Raw genomic sequence first — 18,412 nt, 5'->3', positions numbered from 1 at the left:
TTTTTTTACTAATTTATTTTTTTTTTGGTGGGGGGGGGGGGGGGTTTGAGTAGCATTTGCAACACTGATTATTGATTCCTAAAACTAGACAATTGCAAACACACAAAGGTCATGGGGTTTCCCTTTACAAAGAATAAAATGTATTTACTAGAAAATCACCTAACTTTATATAGCTAAAAGTCTCAAAATCAATTGAAAGGAATGCAAGAAAACGAGCTTCAAAGTTTCAACTACTTTCAATAGTAAGAAGAAGCGCGGATGGCACCAATCCTTCCTTCCTTCTCATGTTGAATCTCAAGAATTACTCATCTCCTAAATGTCCCCGCGACTAAGAAAGGCCACACTTTTTGCCTTTCTCTAAAGAATCTCGACGCATGAACGAAAAAATTTAAGCCTTCGGCTTTTTTTTCTTTATAAAAAATTGACTGTGCATTAGGCTGTGGAACCGAATATATATGCAAGTCATGATCTTGGTGGACATGTCTCATCGAACTTCAGTTGAATTATCAAGACCTTCACATGTTGCACTCTCACACAGACACTCGTGAGGATTTGCATAAAAGTAATCTTCTTCTTTGGGTTTGTCCTCAATAACTCTTCGATGAGCTGGTTGTCCAATTCTTCCCTCGTGCGACTGTCGCACAGCAGCTGAAAACTCAGCCCATGAAAGGGTCCGGTTGTGATGCAAGTCCAATAACCCTACCAAAGTTTTGCGATTCAATAGGATGGTTTTCTTATAACCATGATACCTGCAACAGATCTATTCAGGAACACGTTCAAGATACACATAAGGAACATATAAACAGAAATAGTAGATCGTATGCACCTACGATGACCTTCGACAAGTCTAGCCATGTTGCCATCATAAGTAGGGATAAATATATTACTAGCATTTGATACTATGAAATCCAGTGCTGCCATTTGAGATGAATGATTCTGGAACTGCTGCAACTCTTCGGGATCAAGCAACATTTCCTTTTTCACCTGCAACATAAACATAAATCGGAGATATATTAATTGGATGTAATGGTCAAAACGATGAAGATAGAATCAGCTAACGGTTTACAGTATTGCATGTGAATTAGCCAAGTTGGAGTTTGCAGCATTAAACAGTGCATGAAATTCAGAACAATAAACCTACAAATCAAGCAAGCAATCAACTATCCGTCAACCCCAAAATAGCTTGGTCGGTTATATAGATTCTCTGTAATTCATTTCCATTCATCCAAAAATAGTCCCTACACCAATATTTTTTATTTCGATGACCGTGGTGTCTAGATTAGCTTGCAGCACCTGCTACATCCCATCAACATAGGTGCCGAGTAACTCTATCCACCGATGTTTGGACAAACGAGAAGAAAACATCTAGTGTTTTTCGCCTCTACTGGTACCTGAACCTGAAACATGATGATTCTCAAGTCATTTCATTGACCACTAGGCCACACCCTTGGGTTCTATTCCCTACACTAATATACAAGTCTCTTACCAAAATAAAAGATTCTTGACAAACATCAGGCCTACTGTAAGTGTAACAATACAACAACATACCCAGTGAAATCCCACAAAATTGGGTCTGGGGAGGGTAGACTGTACGCAAACCTTACCACTACCTCGAGGTAGTAGAGAAGCATCAAACCCAAGTAAGAGAAAGAAGAAAACATACGGTCAATAAGAAAAGAAAAGCAATAATAACAACAAAATAGAGTGATAATCGAAATACAACAAACAACATTTAGCAAGAACTAAAACGATACGACTAGTCTTACAAGGCAAGACAACACTCTATCCCTACTAACCTTCTACCCTAATATGCAACCTCCATTCCTTCCTATCTAAAGTTATATCCTCGATAATATGAAATTGTGTCGTATCTTGTCTAATCACCTCTCTCCAATATCTTTTCGACCTACCCCTCCGCGAACTAGGGTTTTTCAAAACCGAAACCGGTAACCCGAACCAAAAAAAAGTTATTGGTTTATCAGTAATGAGACTCATTGGGGTTTGATGTTTTTTCTTAACGGGTTAACCGATAACCCGGCAGTAAATCAAATAATTATATTTATACCATTTTGCATATAAAGTCCTTGACTTGGAGTTTAGTTTCCGATATAAAGTCCATTTCATCCATGTCGCCCCAATGCTATGTAACAATGCTAATCCTTAATCCTGACTAATTCATATCGCTTATAGGCTTGTTGCCAACTCCTGTGGGCACATAGGTTCGAGATATCAAGAAGTATGGGAGAGACAGGAGTTGTGGTCGTGGACTCCATTTTTTCCGGCAAAGAAGGTGGTGTGGTGGCGGCGGCAGTAAATTTGAAGAAAAATGACGGTGGTGGTAGAAGAGATGAGGTAGCCAGAAAAAGAAAAGAAAGGAGAAGGGTAGTGTCGGGTTACAAAATATTTGCAAGATAGAATGGAGAGGAGGAGAAAAAAATTGACCAAATAATTATTTCTCACGCGCCCCTTTTAGGTGTTTTACCCACACAATGTCATGTCAGCAAAAAGTATTTAATAGGACAATTTTAGTATTGTAAGTGTCTAATAGAAACAAGTCCTAGTTCTAGCATCAAAATGAAAGATGCGGACAAGTTTAGGGGGTAGCTTAAGACTTTAGCCAAACATTTAACTTTAAATAGACTACTTTCTCTCATCATATCCTCTATGTATGTTACATGCATCCTCTACTGAATGTGATCGTCTCTCATCGTACCCAATCTATCTTTGTAATTGAACACTCATCTTCATATCTATATTTTTATGCATTCAATCTTGTGAATATAGTTATCATGTGAAGATCCTTCTACTGCTCAGTATAAAAATTCATCAACCATCCTAACAAAATTTAGTCTTTGTTAAGGATCTACTAAGCATAAATTAAAATTGATTTTTTATCATCATTATCATGTCCCTAAGTCTTGAACTCTATTCTCTATTCCAAAGTTTTGCCATGACTTTTTCATAAAATTAGTCTTTATGGATATTATGATGTCCAGGAGTGGCTCAAGGGGAGGCTAATGAAGCCTTTGCTTTAGGCAACAAAAAAATTGAGTGCCCAAAAGTTTTAATAAATTATAAACTTTATGATTTTATTTTTGCTTAAATAATATAAAATTTAGACAAAAAATTGTAATAGAGAAAGTTGTCTACTCTTTATAGAAGATATTATTTTAGAATTTTGAGTTAAACTACTCACATCTTCACATTAGTAAATAAAATTTTATATAATATTATCCAACAGATTGTATTGCAAACAAATGACCAACATCTTATTAATCCTTACTAATATAAACTATAAGCAATAAGATTATTAAAGTTAAAAACTTTATGTTTTTCAAGAATACTATTATAATCTAAACAAAAAACATGGAGAAAAAAATATATGCCTCTTATTAAAAATTGATGTTAGGCTATTAATTTTATTGAGTCACTCTAGATAATGTTTCTAAGTATAAACTCTATCACTTATTCCAAAGTTTTATAACTCTATCTCTCTGCCATATTTCCAAAACTTTATTGGCATGCCAATTGTATCATTTTTTTCTAATTATCATACTTTTCTGACTTAACTTTAATACACACAATTCTCTATCGTTACTAAGGTTTCAATCTATAGAACAATTTATCAAAATAGAGTTTTCAAAAATCTTTGATGTCACAATTTCTATTAAAATTTGCTAGAAATCATATTTAGTTATAAAATTTTGATTTTCATCTCACCAACGATTACCAATTATATGAGAGCATACAATTAGGTTGCTAAGTAATAAAAAGTTGTTTTTATCCTAATACAGTAAACTGCGACAAATGTTTTCTAATATATTTAATCTTGAGATCTATATTCCTAATAATCCCGCAAAAAAAGAAAAGAAAAACAATTAACACTTACGATCTTTGGAAAGGCAGTTCTCAGTGTAGCAAGTCTTCGTTCACTGCCATAAATATCACCCGACGCAATATAAATCTGCATATCCTTTTCAATACCCAATGCTTGTAGAATCAAAGTTGCCTCCTCCGGTGTGAGGGGACACAAGCCTTGGGATCTCTTCTCATCAGATACAATCTCTTTCTCTTTCCACCATGGAAATGCATACCTGAGCAAACAAAGTAAAACAAAACTTTACCATGTAGAAAAAATTAAAATGGGGTGTGTGAATGTCAAACACAAAGAACGGTACAATCAAGAAAATCATGTATATGGGGAAATAATCAATAAAAATTTGAAGTTCCTCAACAATATAGAAACTTTAAAATCGAATTAGGAGGGAAAATAGAAATTATGAGCAAATATTGTTATTCATGTTTGCATTTCAATTTAGGTCCGCAACCAACTTGTACCACTAGTTAGTCATCGCACACTGCTCATAATCAACTTTACTAGTCTACAACTATCATTATGGTGAAATTCTACGTGATTGGTTAGTCATCGCACACTACTCATAATCAACTTTACTAGTCTACAACTATCACCATGGTGAAATTCTAGGTGATCGGTCCATGTAAATAGTTACAAAAGTAAAAAAAATAAACTGAAAAATAAGATCAAATATTGATACTAGACATATTCTTGCACTAAAGAAATTTTTTGGTGTCTTACCACTTGTGTGTGTTTTCGAGAGAACTTTGGAGGCTATCTCTTGATGTTTTCCTTTTCTTTTGCTTAGGTTAGGGGAGTTGGGTTAGCCATTATTCGACATCCTCTATCAAAGGGATCTTAAAAGAACATAACAAAAACCAAAAAGTTATTCTTCAATGTCAAATATATTATCAAGTATTATCATATAAATGCACAATAGAGATTACTGGGCATGGAAGTCATTCTAAATTAATGTGTGACAAGGAACTATCTAGATAAACGTCGTAACTTGGAGTTTATATGAGGAGCCAAAAATTAAATTACCATTACAACATTAACAACAACACTACACCCTAATCCTAAGTAAGTTGAGGTCGACAATCTCATCCTCACTACCCATGTCACTCCAATTAAGCTTTTTCCGTGCATTATATAAAAACTTAGTTTCTCAAGCATTATAAGTCCTCCACATTTTCCACTCACGTATAAATGATCAATGAGACTAAGAAACTCCTATCAAACATTGGACCCTAAGTAACGTACTAATAAGACTAAAACCTCATTATGGTGGTGTATGCACTAGTTTGCGCAACTCAACTATTATGTCGAGTACCTATTAAACTTCCCAACACAGGTATCGGGTAACTCCGCCATCAAAGACATAAGCAAGTGGAAAAAGTCATGTAGTGTTTCTTGTATCTGGTACTGGTCTCTAAGGAAAACACACTTTATTGACCATTAGGTCAGATTCTTGGATCCTGACTAAAACTTAATCCCAACTAATTGGTATCATATATATAGATTTTTTTTTCCTTCCGTTAAGACCTACTTTTTTTTTTTTGAGAAAGGTAACATTCGTATGTATTGACAAAAACCAGTACATGGGTTGTACTGAAAACCATAATTACAACTTATCAACAAAACATGATATCTGAATCTAAATTCTAAATAGAGCAAAGGATCTCAATAATTGACTCGGTATCCTCTAAGTACATCTGTTTACACCAGAAACAAAAAAGTTTGATACAGTTCAATTTGATCTTCGATCTTCTGAAGATCACAACTTTTGCTCTCAAAACATCTAGCATTTCTCTCTCTCCAAACTGTCCACCAGATACAGGCTGGGACAATCTTCCATCTATCTCTGTTTGAAGCTCCCCCACCTACCTCTTCCCAACTGTAGAGAAGGTGGGTGATTCTGTTAGGCATAGTCCAAACAACACCCCTGAGGCTGATAAAAATCCTCCAAAGTTGGGTTGTTATCCTGCACTGTAAAAATAAATGGCCAACTGTATCAACCTCTTCTCCACACAAATAGCATCTCGAGCACATAGAGAACTTCCTCTTCTTGAGATTTTCTTGTGTCAGGACTGCTTCTCTTGCCAGTAACCAATTAAAACATGCCACCTTGAAAGGGTTTTTGTTTTCCAGATCTGTTTCCATGGCCAATTTGGTGGTTGTTGGCCACCTTTGTTCAAAAACTTGTATGCTATGTTCACCTTATACATGCCTTTGCTGTCTTTGTTCCACCATAATCTATCAACTTCATTCTTTGTCCCTTTGAACTCTGCCAGAGCTCTGAAAAATTCTGTCACTGTTTCAATTTCCCAGTCATTAAAATTCCTTCTAAAATGGATGTTCCATCCTTGTTGTGTCCAACTGTCAGCTACACTCATTTGTTGATGTACTGCCAAAACATACAGTTCAGGGAAAAGATTTTTTAAACTAGCATGTCCCAGCCATTTGTCCTCCCAGAATGAGGTCTTACTTCCATTGCCTACCCTCACAGTTGTGTTATTTCTCAAAAAAGGCCAAAGGATTCTGATAGACCTCCATAGACTTACACCATAGGGTGTAGATACCTCATTTGTCATCCATTTGTTCTCATCTCCATATTTAGCTTTAATTACTTTGCCCCAGTATGCTTGAGGCTCTTGTGAGTATCTCCATAACCACTTCAGTCTAAGAGCCTTGCTTTGTATTTTCAGATTTCTTACTCCTAAGCCCCCTTGCTTCTTTCCCCAAAGAACCTCGTTCCATTTGACCAAGTGTCGAACAGTAGAGACATTTTCCTCACTCCCTTTCCAAAGAAAATCTCTCCTAATCTTGTCTAAACTTTCTATCACTCCATCAGGGATGGGAAAGATAGACTTCATATAGGTTGGGAGAGCATCCAAAACAGAATTGATGAGAGTGACTCTGCCGCCTAAGGAGATGTACTGAGATTTCCATCTAGTTAACTTTTTCTCACACTTTTCAATCACCGAGTTCCAAATGCTCATGGCCTTTGACTTGGCACCTAGAGGCATACCTAGGTACATAGTAGGCAAGGAGCCTACTTCCCTTCCCAGAATTCCAGACAAAACCAACATGTTAGGGACTTCATTGATTGGGAATAGCTGGCTTTTCCTCCAGTTGATATGAAGTCCAGAAACTCCCTCAAAAAGCACTAAAATTGATCTCAGGATCAGTAACTGCCCTTCCTCAGCATCACAGAAGATTAAGGTATCATCAGCATACTGGAGATGTGTGACTTCCATGTTGGCAGTTAAACTTGGGTTTTGGTTTGTGACTACCTCAAACCCTCTTAGACATTCATTATTCCTAGCCACCTTTATCATGTAATTTAGACCCTTCATGGCTATGATAAAGAGAAAAGGAGACAAAGGATCACCCTGCCTCAAACCCCTGTTTGCAGGGAAAAAACCTTCAGGTGATCCATTGATAAGAATTGAGAATCTTACGGTGGAGATGCAATATCTTACCCAGTGAACCCACTTCCTTCCAAAACCCATACATGAGAGCATTTTTAGCAAAAATTCCCAGTTTACATGGTCATATGCCTTCTCGATATCCAATTTGCACAAAATTCCTGCCTTTCCTTGATTAATTCTGGAATCTACCACCTCATTTGCAATTAGGATATCATCTATTATTTGTCTGTTTTTTATGAAAGCCATCTGTTGGATATCTACCAACTTATCAATAACTCTCTTCAATCTTTCCTTCAACACATTGGAAAGAAGCTTGTAGACACTACCTATGAGACTGATAGGTCTGAAATCTCTCAGTTCCTTAGCTCCATTCTTCTTTGGAATCAAAGCAATGTATGTGGCATTGAAACTTTTCTCGAAGACACCTTGAGAATGGAAGTTCTTAAAAGTTTCCATGATATCCCTTTTTACTACATCCCAGCATTTGATGTAAAACCCCATAGTGAAGCCATCTGGACCAGGAGCTTTGTCCATTGCACACATCTTCAAACATGAAAAAACCTCTTGTTCCTCAAACTCCCCTTGTAGAGCTTCTCTTTCCTCTTCTCTGATCATTGGACAATTGATCAAGCTAACTGAAGGTCTCCAACTTGTGTTTTCTGAATATAACTTCTGATAGAACCCAACAATCTCCTCTCTGATTCCCACCGGATCCATCACAGGTTCATCTTCAATCATCAGTTGGTCAATATTATTGCTTCTTTTATGCGCATTGGCCACTTTGTGGAAAAAATTGGTATTTCTGTCTCCCTCTTGTAGCCAAAGTGCCCTTGATCTTTGTCTCCATGCTATCTCTTCATTTTTTAAGTGCTCTTCATAATCCATTAGAAGAGTTGCCTTCAAAGCTGCCGCTGATTCTGTTAAAATCCTATTCTCCATTACAGTATCTAGAATGGCTAACTCGTTTAATATTTGGACTTTCTGCATTCTTAGATTTCCAAGGCTCGTGTTGCTCCACTCCTTCAGTTTGCCTTTTAAAGTCTTCAATTTACATCCCAGGATGTAATCAGGCTTCCCATCGAAGACAAAAGACTCCCACCACCCTCTGACTCTTTCCACAAAGCCCTCAGTATTCAACCACCAGTTATCGAACTTGAAATAGGATTTGTTGTGATCCCAGACTCCACATTGTAGTGCAATTGGATTGTGATCTGAGCATAATTTCTGCAACACAACTTGTTTAATTTTGCTGAAGCTATCATCCCACTCCTTAGATATCAGAATCCTATCAATTCTAGAAGCAACATTATTGTTGTCTCCTTTAAACCAGGTAAAACTCCCCCCTTCTAGTTGTAAATCCAAAAGATCCATGTCTTCAATGAAATCTGAAAAATCTATCATTGCTGGTGTTCTTCTCTTGCAATTTCTCTTCTCAGCTGGAAATCTTGTGACATTGAAGTCACCACACACTGCCCATGGTCCCTCAAATAAGCTTCTGACAGCTCCTATTTCCTCCCATACATGTTCTCTTTCAAATCTGCAATTTGGAGAATATACTCCTGTAATATGACACTTATAGTCCTGCAACAGAGCCTCAAATTTACATGTAAGAGTGTAAGAGCCAATTTCCAGAACTTCCCCTCTCCATGATCTGCTATCCCATAACATCAGAATTCCCCCTCTAGTGCCACTAGCTTGTAGATGAGCATATTTGACCCATCTTCCACCCCATAATTCTTTTATCATATCTTTAAACTCCCCCTCTAGCTTAGACTCCTGTAGACAGACTATGTCTGCGTTCCAGTTGAGAATTAAGCTCTTCACCAATCTTCTTTTATCCCCACTATTAAGTCCCCTTACATTCCAGGACACAAGTTTTACTTTCATGGTAAGAACTTTTTACTAGGTTTAGTGAATTCCAAGAGATCATAGGGTTTTTTTGGATAACTTCCATGTGATTTTACGTCTCCCTCATCCCAAAGATTGTCAACTGGTAAGAAAGAACAAAAAAAGGTGATGCCATCTATCTTGACCAATTTCTCAAAACATTGGAAATCCAAACTAGCTTAGAGAATCAGTATTGTTATTTATCCCTTAGTTCCGCTACCAAAGAAGGCATCCTTGACGATTTTCATTCCTTCCTTGTCAATCCACCTCTTTGGCATTCGATGCTTCCGTCTTCTCTTTCTATAACATAGCCAGACACACCTCTTTCAATCGCTAAGATGAAAATATCAAGCAAAGCATCATCTAAGTATGTCGTCGCCTGTTATTGTTTCGACCCGAGGGAGTTTATTCGACCCATTCCCTAGTCTCCTGCATTGCTCAAGTAAGAGTGTGATTTCATATGAGACCTCTTCCCACTCTTTGTTAACACAATTCTCAAAGTAGAGGAGGAAGGGTGGGTAACAAGAACCACATTTCCTGCTAAGATGTCTTCACTCATCATGGTTCTACACTCACGAAACCGGTGCATCTGGAGCTCCATGTTGGAGTTAGGACATAAATAAACTACCTCAAGCTACTTTCTCTCATATAATCATCTATGTGTGCTACTTGCACCTTCTGTTGAATGTAGTCCGCACATCCATCTTAATGACTTCATTACTGCGATAGTCACACATCTTATGGATATATGTGGATTTTAGAGGCCCAACATTCGCTCCATGCAACACTGATGGTCCTACAACCATTCTCAAAGACAGATCTTTATGGACTGAGACGACCCTCTGTTCAAGTACCCCTTCTTCTACTTGAGCCTCGGCAAAACATTTTTGATCTCTTATCCTTTAATTTCATAAGTACCATTATATCATATAACATAACGATTACACTTCATATTTCAACCAAACTATTTTGAATGTGTTTGTAACATCTTCACCTATGATACCAAATCTCATTAACATCAAACTTCGATATTTGAATTGTTTGTGATTAAGTATGCAATCCCACCTAATCTCACCTCAATTTCACTCTTTTTATGCAAGAATCCTGCAGTTTCACCTTCATTTTTACCTCAACTTATCTTAAAACCCTCAGGGGTGGTTTGGTGTAAAGGATAACACCAAATAGTCCTGAGATCAAATTATAGTGCCACTTAATTTGTTGTTTCTTTGGCAAGTCCGGGATTAATAATTAGTACCGGGATAAGTTATCCCTCCCTTGGGTGGTATAGTAAGCCTAGGATAACTTATCCCAGGATAAAATAGACAAATGACAAAGATATTCCTTTAAACCCTTTTTATACATTACTTTTTTCACACTCATGAAGGGCATTTTCGTAAACAAACAACTTGTTCTTAAAAATTTATGCAATGCATATTATTTTGAATACAACAAATCAAACACTTAATAAGAAATAATCTCAACATAACTTATCCCATCGTAACTAATCCCAGCATAACTTAACTCATCATAAATAATCCCATCATAACTTGTATTCAAATCAAACGACTCATCAGGGTTAGTTTGGTTCACATACTAAGTTATCTCGAAATTATAGTCCTGGGATTATAATCCTTGGACTAATTTATCCCACCTGGGAGGTAGGATAAAATAACACCAAGTTCGACGGAGAAAGGTGGGATATCGAAGACTAAGTTTGGGATATACCTTCAACCAAACAAAGTATAAATTTAATCTCAAACTTAATACTGGAATAACCTACCTTATGAACAAATGACCCCTTACTCTCTCAAAGTACTTCTCTATAGTTCAAGCTTTTGGTTGACACATTCATTAGTTTTGTCAATAACCATAATATCAACTGCAAATAGAATACACCAAGGGACCTCCAATATAATGCTAGTTAGCTCATCCATGACCAAGATAAAAAGGTATGTAGTCAATGTCGATCCCTAGTGTAAACCCACGGTTATGAGAAATAACTTTGCATCTAATACTACTGCTCTCACACCACTAACAATTCATTCATACATATTCCTTTATGGCATTTATATATTTAGTATGAATTCTTTTCATCTTCAATGCTCACAAAATACCCATCAAAGGACTCTTTCTTGGCACTCTATCATACACTTTCTCTAGGTCACCTGTGTAAATTTTTATTCTTCTGATGATAAATTTCCATCAATGTTCTTTGCAAGAGTATAGCCATAACGGATGGTGTAGATCTAACAGGAATAAGTCCAAACTGATTTTGGCACTCTTGTAGTGTCCCTTGTCTATGTCATATCACTTTTTATGGAGTTTCAAATTAGATAATCATTAGTTTATCCAAAAAGAAAAGAAAGATAAAAGCCAATGGACCTAACTAGGTAAGAGAGGAAACACCTATTCTTTAGACAATCCTTGTGGTGCCAGATATTACTAATCTGATCATGACTTGAGCATGACCAAATAAATGATGTTACTTGAACATCATCATATACTAACATTAAATTCAACTATTATGCCTGTATAAACGTTACTATCCTAAGCAAAGATACATGAGCGTAATGTAAATACAATATGTTACTTCAATTGGTAATCACCTTAACTGTTTGAGCTCCTCTGCTTCCTCCTCTGTGCAGCCTTCAGTACAACCAGAGAAAGCCAACATATCCATCTCATACCGTAAATGCAATGCTACAAATGGTCCTCTCTGCTTAAGCATATGGACTAACTTTTGTCCCAATGCCTCAATCTTTTGTGTGAATTTCAGAGCGTGAAAATTGACCTGACATCTAAGTCTCTGAAGCTCAAGAGGGATCCCATTATTTGCTAGCCTAGTATCTGTCCTGTTGAAGTTTATAACCTGATGCTTGCTGAAGAGAGGCAGAATCTGTTAATACATATAAAACGCATTAGAGTAGGATCTTCTACTGTTAAATAACATGTAAATGTTCAGTGTGTGACAGAAGGAATATTCAGTAATCAAGGCTACTAATATTTAATGACTACTAAATCATTGTTCGACTACATACTGATTACATGTCTAAGTAGTATATGAATGTACACATAGCAACAACATCACTTAGTCAAGACTTGTGAAGTGAAAGTAAGTGTATAGGAGCCTGCTTGGCTTAGCTGATAAGTTTTAGGTGAATTTTGATAAGTAAGCAGTTACAGTTACGTGCTAGAAGTGATGAAACAGAAAATAAGTAGTCAATATACTTGGAAAAAAATGCTGATAAGCAAGTCTTTTGTTAAAATAACTAAAATGCCCTTAAATTTTTACCGATAATTAAAAATTTAAATGTATCTTTGCAAAGAAGAGAAACGATAGATATGGGGTGAAGAGGAAGTCCTAGGTTTTGTTTTAGGAAAGGTATTTTGACAATTAGAAAAAATACTAAGGATAAAATAGTAAAAGAACTTGGTCAAACTAAGAGTGCTTATAAGTTGAAAAGCCATAAGTTGGGGATGACCATCTTACAGCTTATGATTAATTTTGGCTTATAAGCACTTAGGTATTTACCAAACGCGTATACAAGCCAAAAATTCCTTATAAATCAGTTGAAACAGCTTGTAAGCTTAGCCAAACACCCTTGGTCTTCCAAATGATGACCAATAATATTGTTGCACAACCATGAAGAACAACTAGTTCGGTCAGGTCAATCATGCATCTACCAGTTAACAAATTATATGATAATAACAAACTGCAGAACAAATAGACCAACCTGTTGCAGGTAGTACTTTTCACTTGACCAGCTAACAGGAGGCATTACTATTGGATGGTTTCCATAGCTCCTGGCAACTTTCTTTGGCAGTCTCTTTATTATGTTGACTTCATCTCTTAATGAATCAATGAAGTGTCTCACATCAAAAATATCCTCAAAATCGCTGCCAAGATATGCTGCAGTTATTATAAATCACTAAGCAACAGGACAAAGAAACAGCAGTTGCATAACACCAGAGTTACCTAGGATCTGCCCAGAATGATGATTTATCAAGCTCTGGGACAACCAGCGTTAAATTTAAAAGCCGTGCAACAGTCACCATGTCACAAATCTACATTCAAATTGGCTGAATCTATTAGGTTAGGAGTTTGTATCCAAATTTTGTGGGTCTAATTCAATTTGAATGCACTTGTACAATTTCCAACTTCCTCAATGCCAAAAAGAGAAAATTGATATACAAAGAGAAAGCGGGAAAAAGACCTACCGCCGCACGCATTTGGTTCAAACCACCATTGCAGGACACTTGAAGAAACCCATTACTTGTATAATTTCCTGCATGGTATGAGAAATTAATGGAGTTATGACTCAGTTTTGTATAGTTCCTACTCATTGTAATGTATAGCAGAAGCAGAGTTTGGATTTGCAAAGAAGGATTCAAAGGTTTCCTCTTTTCATAAATGCTACACTTATAAGATGAGTAGTAGCATTTTCATGAAAACATGGTTTGTTGGCGCAGTAGCAAAAGAAAACTGATTAAGATAATACACTTCTTCATATTCATTTAATATAACTACTAATGCATTTCTCATCTAGAAAGCATTTCTTTTTTTATACAATTATTCTAGAAAGTATTTCCCATTCCATCTCCTTGAGGTTGAGAATATTTCATCTGACAGCATCAGTTGACTCAATAAGAACTTCAGAGAAAATACGTGTATACTTCTGCAACAGCAAAATAAGATATTTACCCTTGTGGAAGGATGGAATGGTATGAGGCTTTTTCACACATTCCAATCGATTTTTTTAATTGTGGTATTCATATTTTACATCAGAAAAGAAGGTGGTAAAAATGAATACTACTGAGGGATTTAAGAAAGGCATTGTTATTTTAATTAATGCCTTGCACTAAAGAGAGGGCTGATTACAAATAATTTGAAAATGTAAAAAGGTAGATTCTTACTAGATAAGCAGGGAGCTAATAAAATCTAAAATGTTTTCTATATCATTTCAAGACGGATAATATAGACTGGACTAATTTTGATCCTACACATGTTCTCTACATCCTTCAGAACAACTGTCATTCCCCTCGCTCTACAAATAATCAGGATGATGCACAACCGCATGGCATACTAATTTTTTTAAAATTTTCCTCCCTTTCCAGCTTCAGAGGATTTAATTTCAAGTCCTAGTATCACCCACTTAACTTCAAAGAGGTTGAGACACATTTCCATATCTTCGTTGCAATTGTACAGACACAAGATAAATTATAGACAACCTCCAGCTCTTTTCAACATAAAACATCTGTTACACATTGTATCTAACCCCTTCTAATAAAGGATTATCTTGTGTAAAGCATGCAATTTATTGAGACAAGATCCTTGGGGAACCTTAGTTTTCCAAATCATTTATCATGGCCACTTTTGCTTATCATTTGCGAGAGCTTTGTCTCTTGATTAAATTGTGCAAATCCCTTTGCAAACCTTCGTCCCTCTCAAGGGATCTAGTACCTCTCTCTCCATTTGTTACCTTCTAGGTAGCTGAACAACTGAATAACACTATTAAGAAGTTCCCACTCCTAGCAGTTACTTTTAGGGTTGGCAATGGTGCAGGGTGGGGCGGGTTACAGCATTTGAGGGCAGTGCAGGTTAGAGCTTTTGCGGGTATGGGCGGTTTCTAATATTTTTTTAAAAAAATCACGCAGGTCAGGGGTTTGGGATAAAACTCTTTTAAGCTAAACCTGAAACACTAAAGTGGATTTAAAGAAACTCTTATAATGAATAACTGAAGTAGACAAAACAAAACTAGATGAAATAAGATTAGACGAAATGGAGCATATGTATATTCATCAGATATCTGCGGAGAGTATATGAAGTTCATCAGCTGTCAAATTCAAGAACCAGTCTTCGTGTAACAACTGACTATTTTCTGTTCTTACACCATTCTATTGTTTCATTATTTTACAAGTTTTTAATAGGAACAAGAACAATGTATTTACACAAACTAAACAGAATTCACTATCCTAAAACTACCCTCAGTTAAAAGAGATGGCAGGCATACTAGGGTGTAGTGTTGGGAAGCTGCCTACCACCTATCTAGGCATGCCATTGGGTAACAATCACAAAGCCTTGGAAATATGGGATAGTATTTTGGAGAAAACTGAAAAGAAGCTTTCTGGATGGAAGGCTCAATATCTTTCACTTGGAGGACGATTGATCCTAATAAACTCTGTTCTTGATTCTCTGCACACTTATGTGATGTCTCTATTCCCAATCCCAGGAAAAGTAGTGGAAAATCTGGATAAGCTAAGGAGAAAATTCTTATGGCAAGGCAACAAGGATGGAAAAGGCTATAGCTTAGTAAACTGGGAAACTGCTCTACTTAGCAAAGACAGAGGGGGGCTGGGAATTAAGAACTTGAAACTACAGAATGAGAGCCTATTGAAGAAGTGGTTGTGGAGGTACACTGAAGAGAGAAATGCCCTCTGGAAAGAGGTGATCATAGCTAAATATGGTGAGTTAAACCCTTGGTGTACAGAGATCACAACAGAACCTTATGGTGTGGGTGCATGGAGATCAATTAGAAACTTGTGGTCACAAATGGAGACAAATTTATATATCAAGGTGGGAAGTGGCACTAAAACAAAATTTTGGAAGGATGTTTGGATATACCAATCCCCTCTTAGAGATCTCTTTCCAGTTCTCTTTCAAATTTGTGGAAATCCTGATGCCAATGTTGGTGATTGCTGGACTGAACAGGGCTGGGATCTAGTTTTTAGAAGACTTCTCAATGATTGGGAGGTGGAAAGGGTGGCTGAGATATTAGGGATGCTAGGCGGAGTGACCATCAACGCAAATGCCACAGACAGGATGTTGTGGAAGCACAACAAAGATGGCCTCTTCTCAGCCAACAGTGCTTACAGAAGAGGTCTCCAGGTGATGGCAGGGAGACCAAAACACCTCTGGAACTATTTTTGGAAGGGGGATATTCCTACAAAAGTGAAATGCTTCACTTGGCTAGTGATAAAGAGAGCTTGTTTAACACAAGAAGTACTTCAGAAGAAGGGTAGACAGCTGGTCCCTAGGTGTTTTTTATGCAATTTGACAAGTGAAACTAACAGCCACCTCTTCTTGCACTGTAATTACACTGCTCAAATCTGGAATTTGTTCCTTAGCATCTCAAATCTGAATTGGACAATGCCAGAACGTACATCAAACGTGTTGAAGAGCTGGGTAAGGAGAGGAAGTACCAAGAGCCAGAAGAGATGGTGGAGGTTAATACCATCATGTATATGGTGGTCAGTTTGGAAGGAAAGGAACAGTAGATGTTTCGACAATAGATCCAATTCCATACACAAGGTCAAATGGAATTGTATAGTATCTCTACTTTTTTGGTGTAAACAGTTGTGTATAGTAGATACAGATCAAATTGTAGATTTGATAGGAAGTTTGTAATTGACACTTTTTGGTGGTGGCCAGCATGCCCTTAATGCTGAAGAATACAACCTTACCAGTTTCAAAAAAAATAAAATAAATTTTCTTTATAAAACCACCGGCAAAATTACTCTTTTTCGTACTTCATTAACTAACTCGACAGTAAAGTTGTTGACAACATGTTAACTCAAGATTGGGAGCCTTTTACTGGTGCCATTGCTAATGCCCTTGATCCCAATTCCCCCTTCAGGCCTTAATGCTCTCTTATTGGCATACATACGTTATGTATGCAGAACACACATATATGTATGTCTTTCTAAAATTAGGTAGATAAAGTTCATTTTTCTGCTAGTCTTATAATTTTGTTCAAGTGGAAAAATATGCTGGTTAATTTGATAAATTTTGAAGACTATCTATTGTTAACTAGAGCCAGAATGGATACAATTATCTATTAAGTGCAATGAAAGAGTAAGCCTTCCGGTGATTTTATAGAGAACACATTACTAATGACAATTTTCCGGTCATTTAATCTAACTTACGGAGAAACAAATGACTAGTTAAATGACTATTGATACAAAACAAACAAAAGTGACTTTATTGATACGAAATAAACAAAAGCGACTTAAGTGCTACAAAAAAAAATGAATTTACTCAAAGTAACCAAATAAGACAAACTTATTGAGAATCACATAACAACATCACGATTCAGGCAAATGACTAGTTAAGTGAAAGTGACTTTATTGATACGGAATAAACAAAAGTGACTTGTTATTCATACAAAACAAATAAAAGTGAATTTACTCAAAAGTAATCACATAACAAATAAAAGACAAACCTGTTGAGAATCACATAACAACATCAAAATTCAAGATTCTGTCAAATAGAGACTCACTAGGTGTAGTTGAATGCATAGTCTCATCAACACGAACCGATACTTTAGTTACACGAGTGAAACCTGAAAGCAAGCGCATATGCCAAAGCTGAACCAAACAGGCCCATACCAAAATGCTAGCAAAAACAGGAATAAACCACAGTTTCAACCTAGTCCTCTGAATCACTACCCCTTGTATAGATTGTTGTACCCTTTCACTCTTCACTTGTACCACACTCTCCATTGTTTTCCCTCCTCCTCTTCTTCACTCCTCATTGCCAACAATTCATTCTAAAAATCACAACTTTACAACATTACAAACATACCCATTTCTCCATATTCAAAAATCTTGTATTATTATTCAAAATGGGAAATATTATTCAACACCCATTATAAAGTTTTGACTTTTAAACCAGAATCAAGAAGGGCATTGGGAAAAATTTAACCCTAGAATTCAAAATGGAAACAAAAGATTCAAAACCCAGTATAAAAGATTCGCACTTTGAGGCAGAATCAAAAGAAATAGTAGAAATTTAGAAGATCTATGAAGACGCAAAAGATGAAAATGTAAATTTAATCAAGAACTCAAGATACTATAATATGAATGTTCCTTCTGATTTTAAGAACAGTTTCTGTAAAAAGTTGAAAAGAAAAAAAAAACTTATATAAATAAATACTTTCTGTTTATATTTATTTATTTATTTGTTTATTTTTTTTATTGAAGAAAAGAAAATCTCAGATTGTGATGAGGAAAGAGAGTATAATTTACCATTTAATTTTGGAAAAATATGGTTGAATCAATACAAGCAAAAGACTTTGTGAAAAAATGAGAATTAATAGAATTTCGTTATTTAGTTTATAAATCAAGAAGCCAATTTAAATTGGGATCAGCACCTACTCTCTTAATTTTGTGTTGGTTTTGTCAATGGTGTGATAACACTATGATATGCTTGTTTTTCTTATTGAATTATAATTATTTA

General features: G+C 36.2%; 1 protein-coding gene across 3 annotated transcripts; it reads right to left on the bottom strand.

The window, feature by feature from the left end:
• Window positions 1–123: 123 nt before the first annotated feature.
• On the bottom strand, window positions 124–18,050 carry LOC102602359 (uncharacterized protein At1g04910-like). 3 transcript variants are annotated; one of them, XM_006365241.2, is made up of 8 exons: window positions 17,454–18,050; window positions 13,396–13,463; window positions 13,154–13,242; window positions 12,912–13,074; window positions 11,784–12,073; window positions 3,890–4,094; window positions 827–984; window positions 124–749 (listed from the first exon to the last, which is right to left on the bottom strand). In XM_006365241.2, exons 1-8 carry the CDS (start codon window positions 17,674–17,676, stop codon window positions 485–487), a joined length of 1,461 nt encoding a protein of 486 aa, XP_006365303.1. In that variant the 5' UTR covers window positions 17,677–18,050; the 3' UTR covers window positions 124–484. The 3 variants fall into 3 exon arrangements, with proteins under 3 accessions (XP_006365303.1, XP_015159858.1, XP_015159859.1); XM_015304372.1 differs by having other exon boundaries at window positions 629–749; window positions 831–984; XM_015304373.1 differs by having other exon boundaries at window positions 629–749; window positions 837–984.
• Window positions 18,051–18,412: the final 362 nt, after the last annotated feature.

The sequence above is a fragment of the Solanum tuberosum genome, unplaced genomic scaffold, assembly GCF_000226075.1.
Source record: "Solanum tuberosum cultivar DM 1-3 516 R44 unplaced genomic scaffold, SolTub_3.0 scf00536, whole genome shotgun sequence".
Classification (NCBI taxonomy): Eukaryota; Viridiplantae; Streptophyta; class Magnoliopsida; order Solanales; family Solanaceae; genus Solanum; species Solanum tuberosum.
The sequence above is the reverse complement of the archived record's forward strand: the minus strand, read 5'-3'. Positions and strand labels throughout refer to the sequence as shown.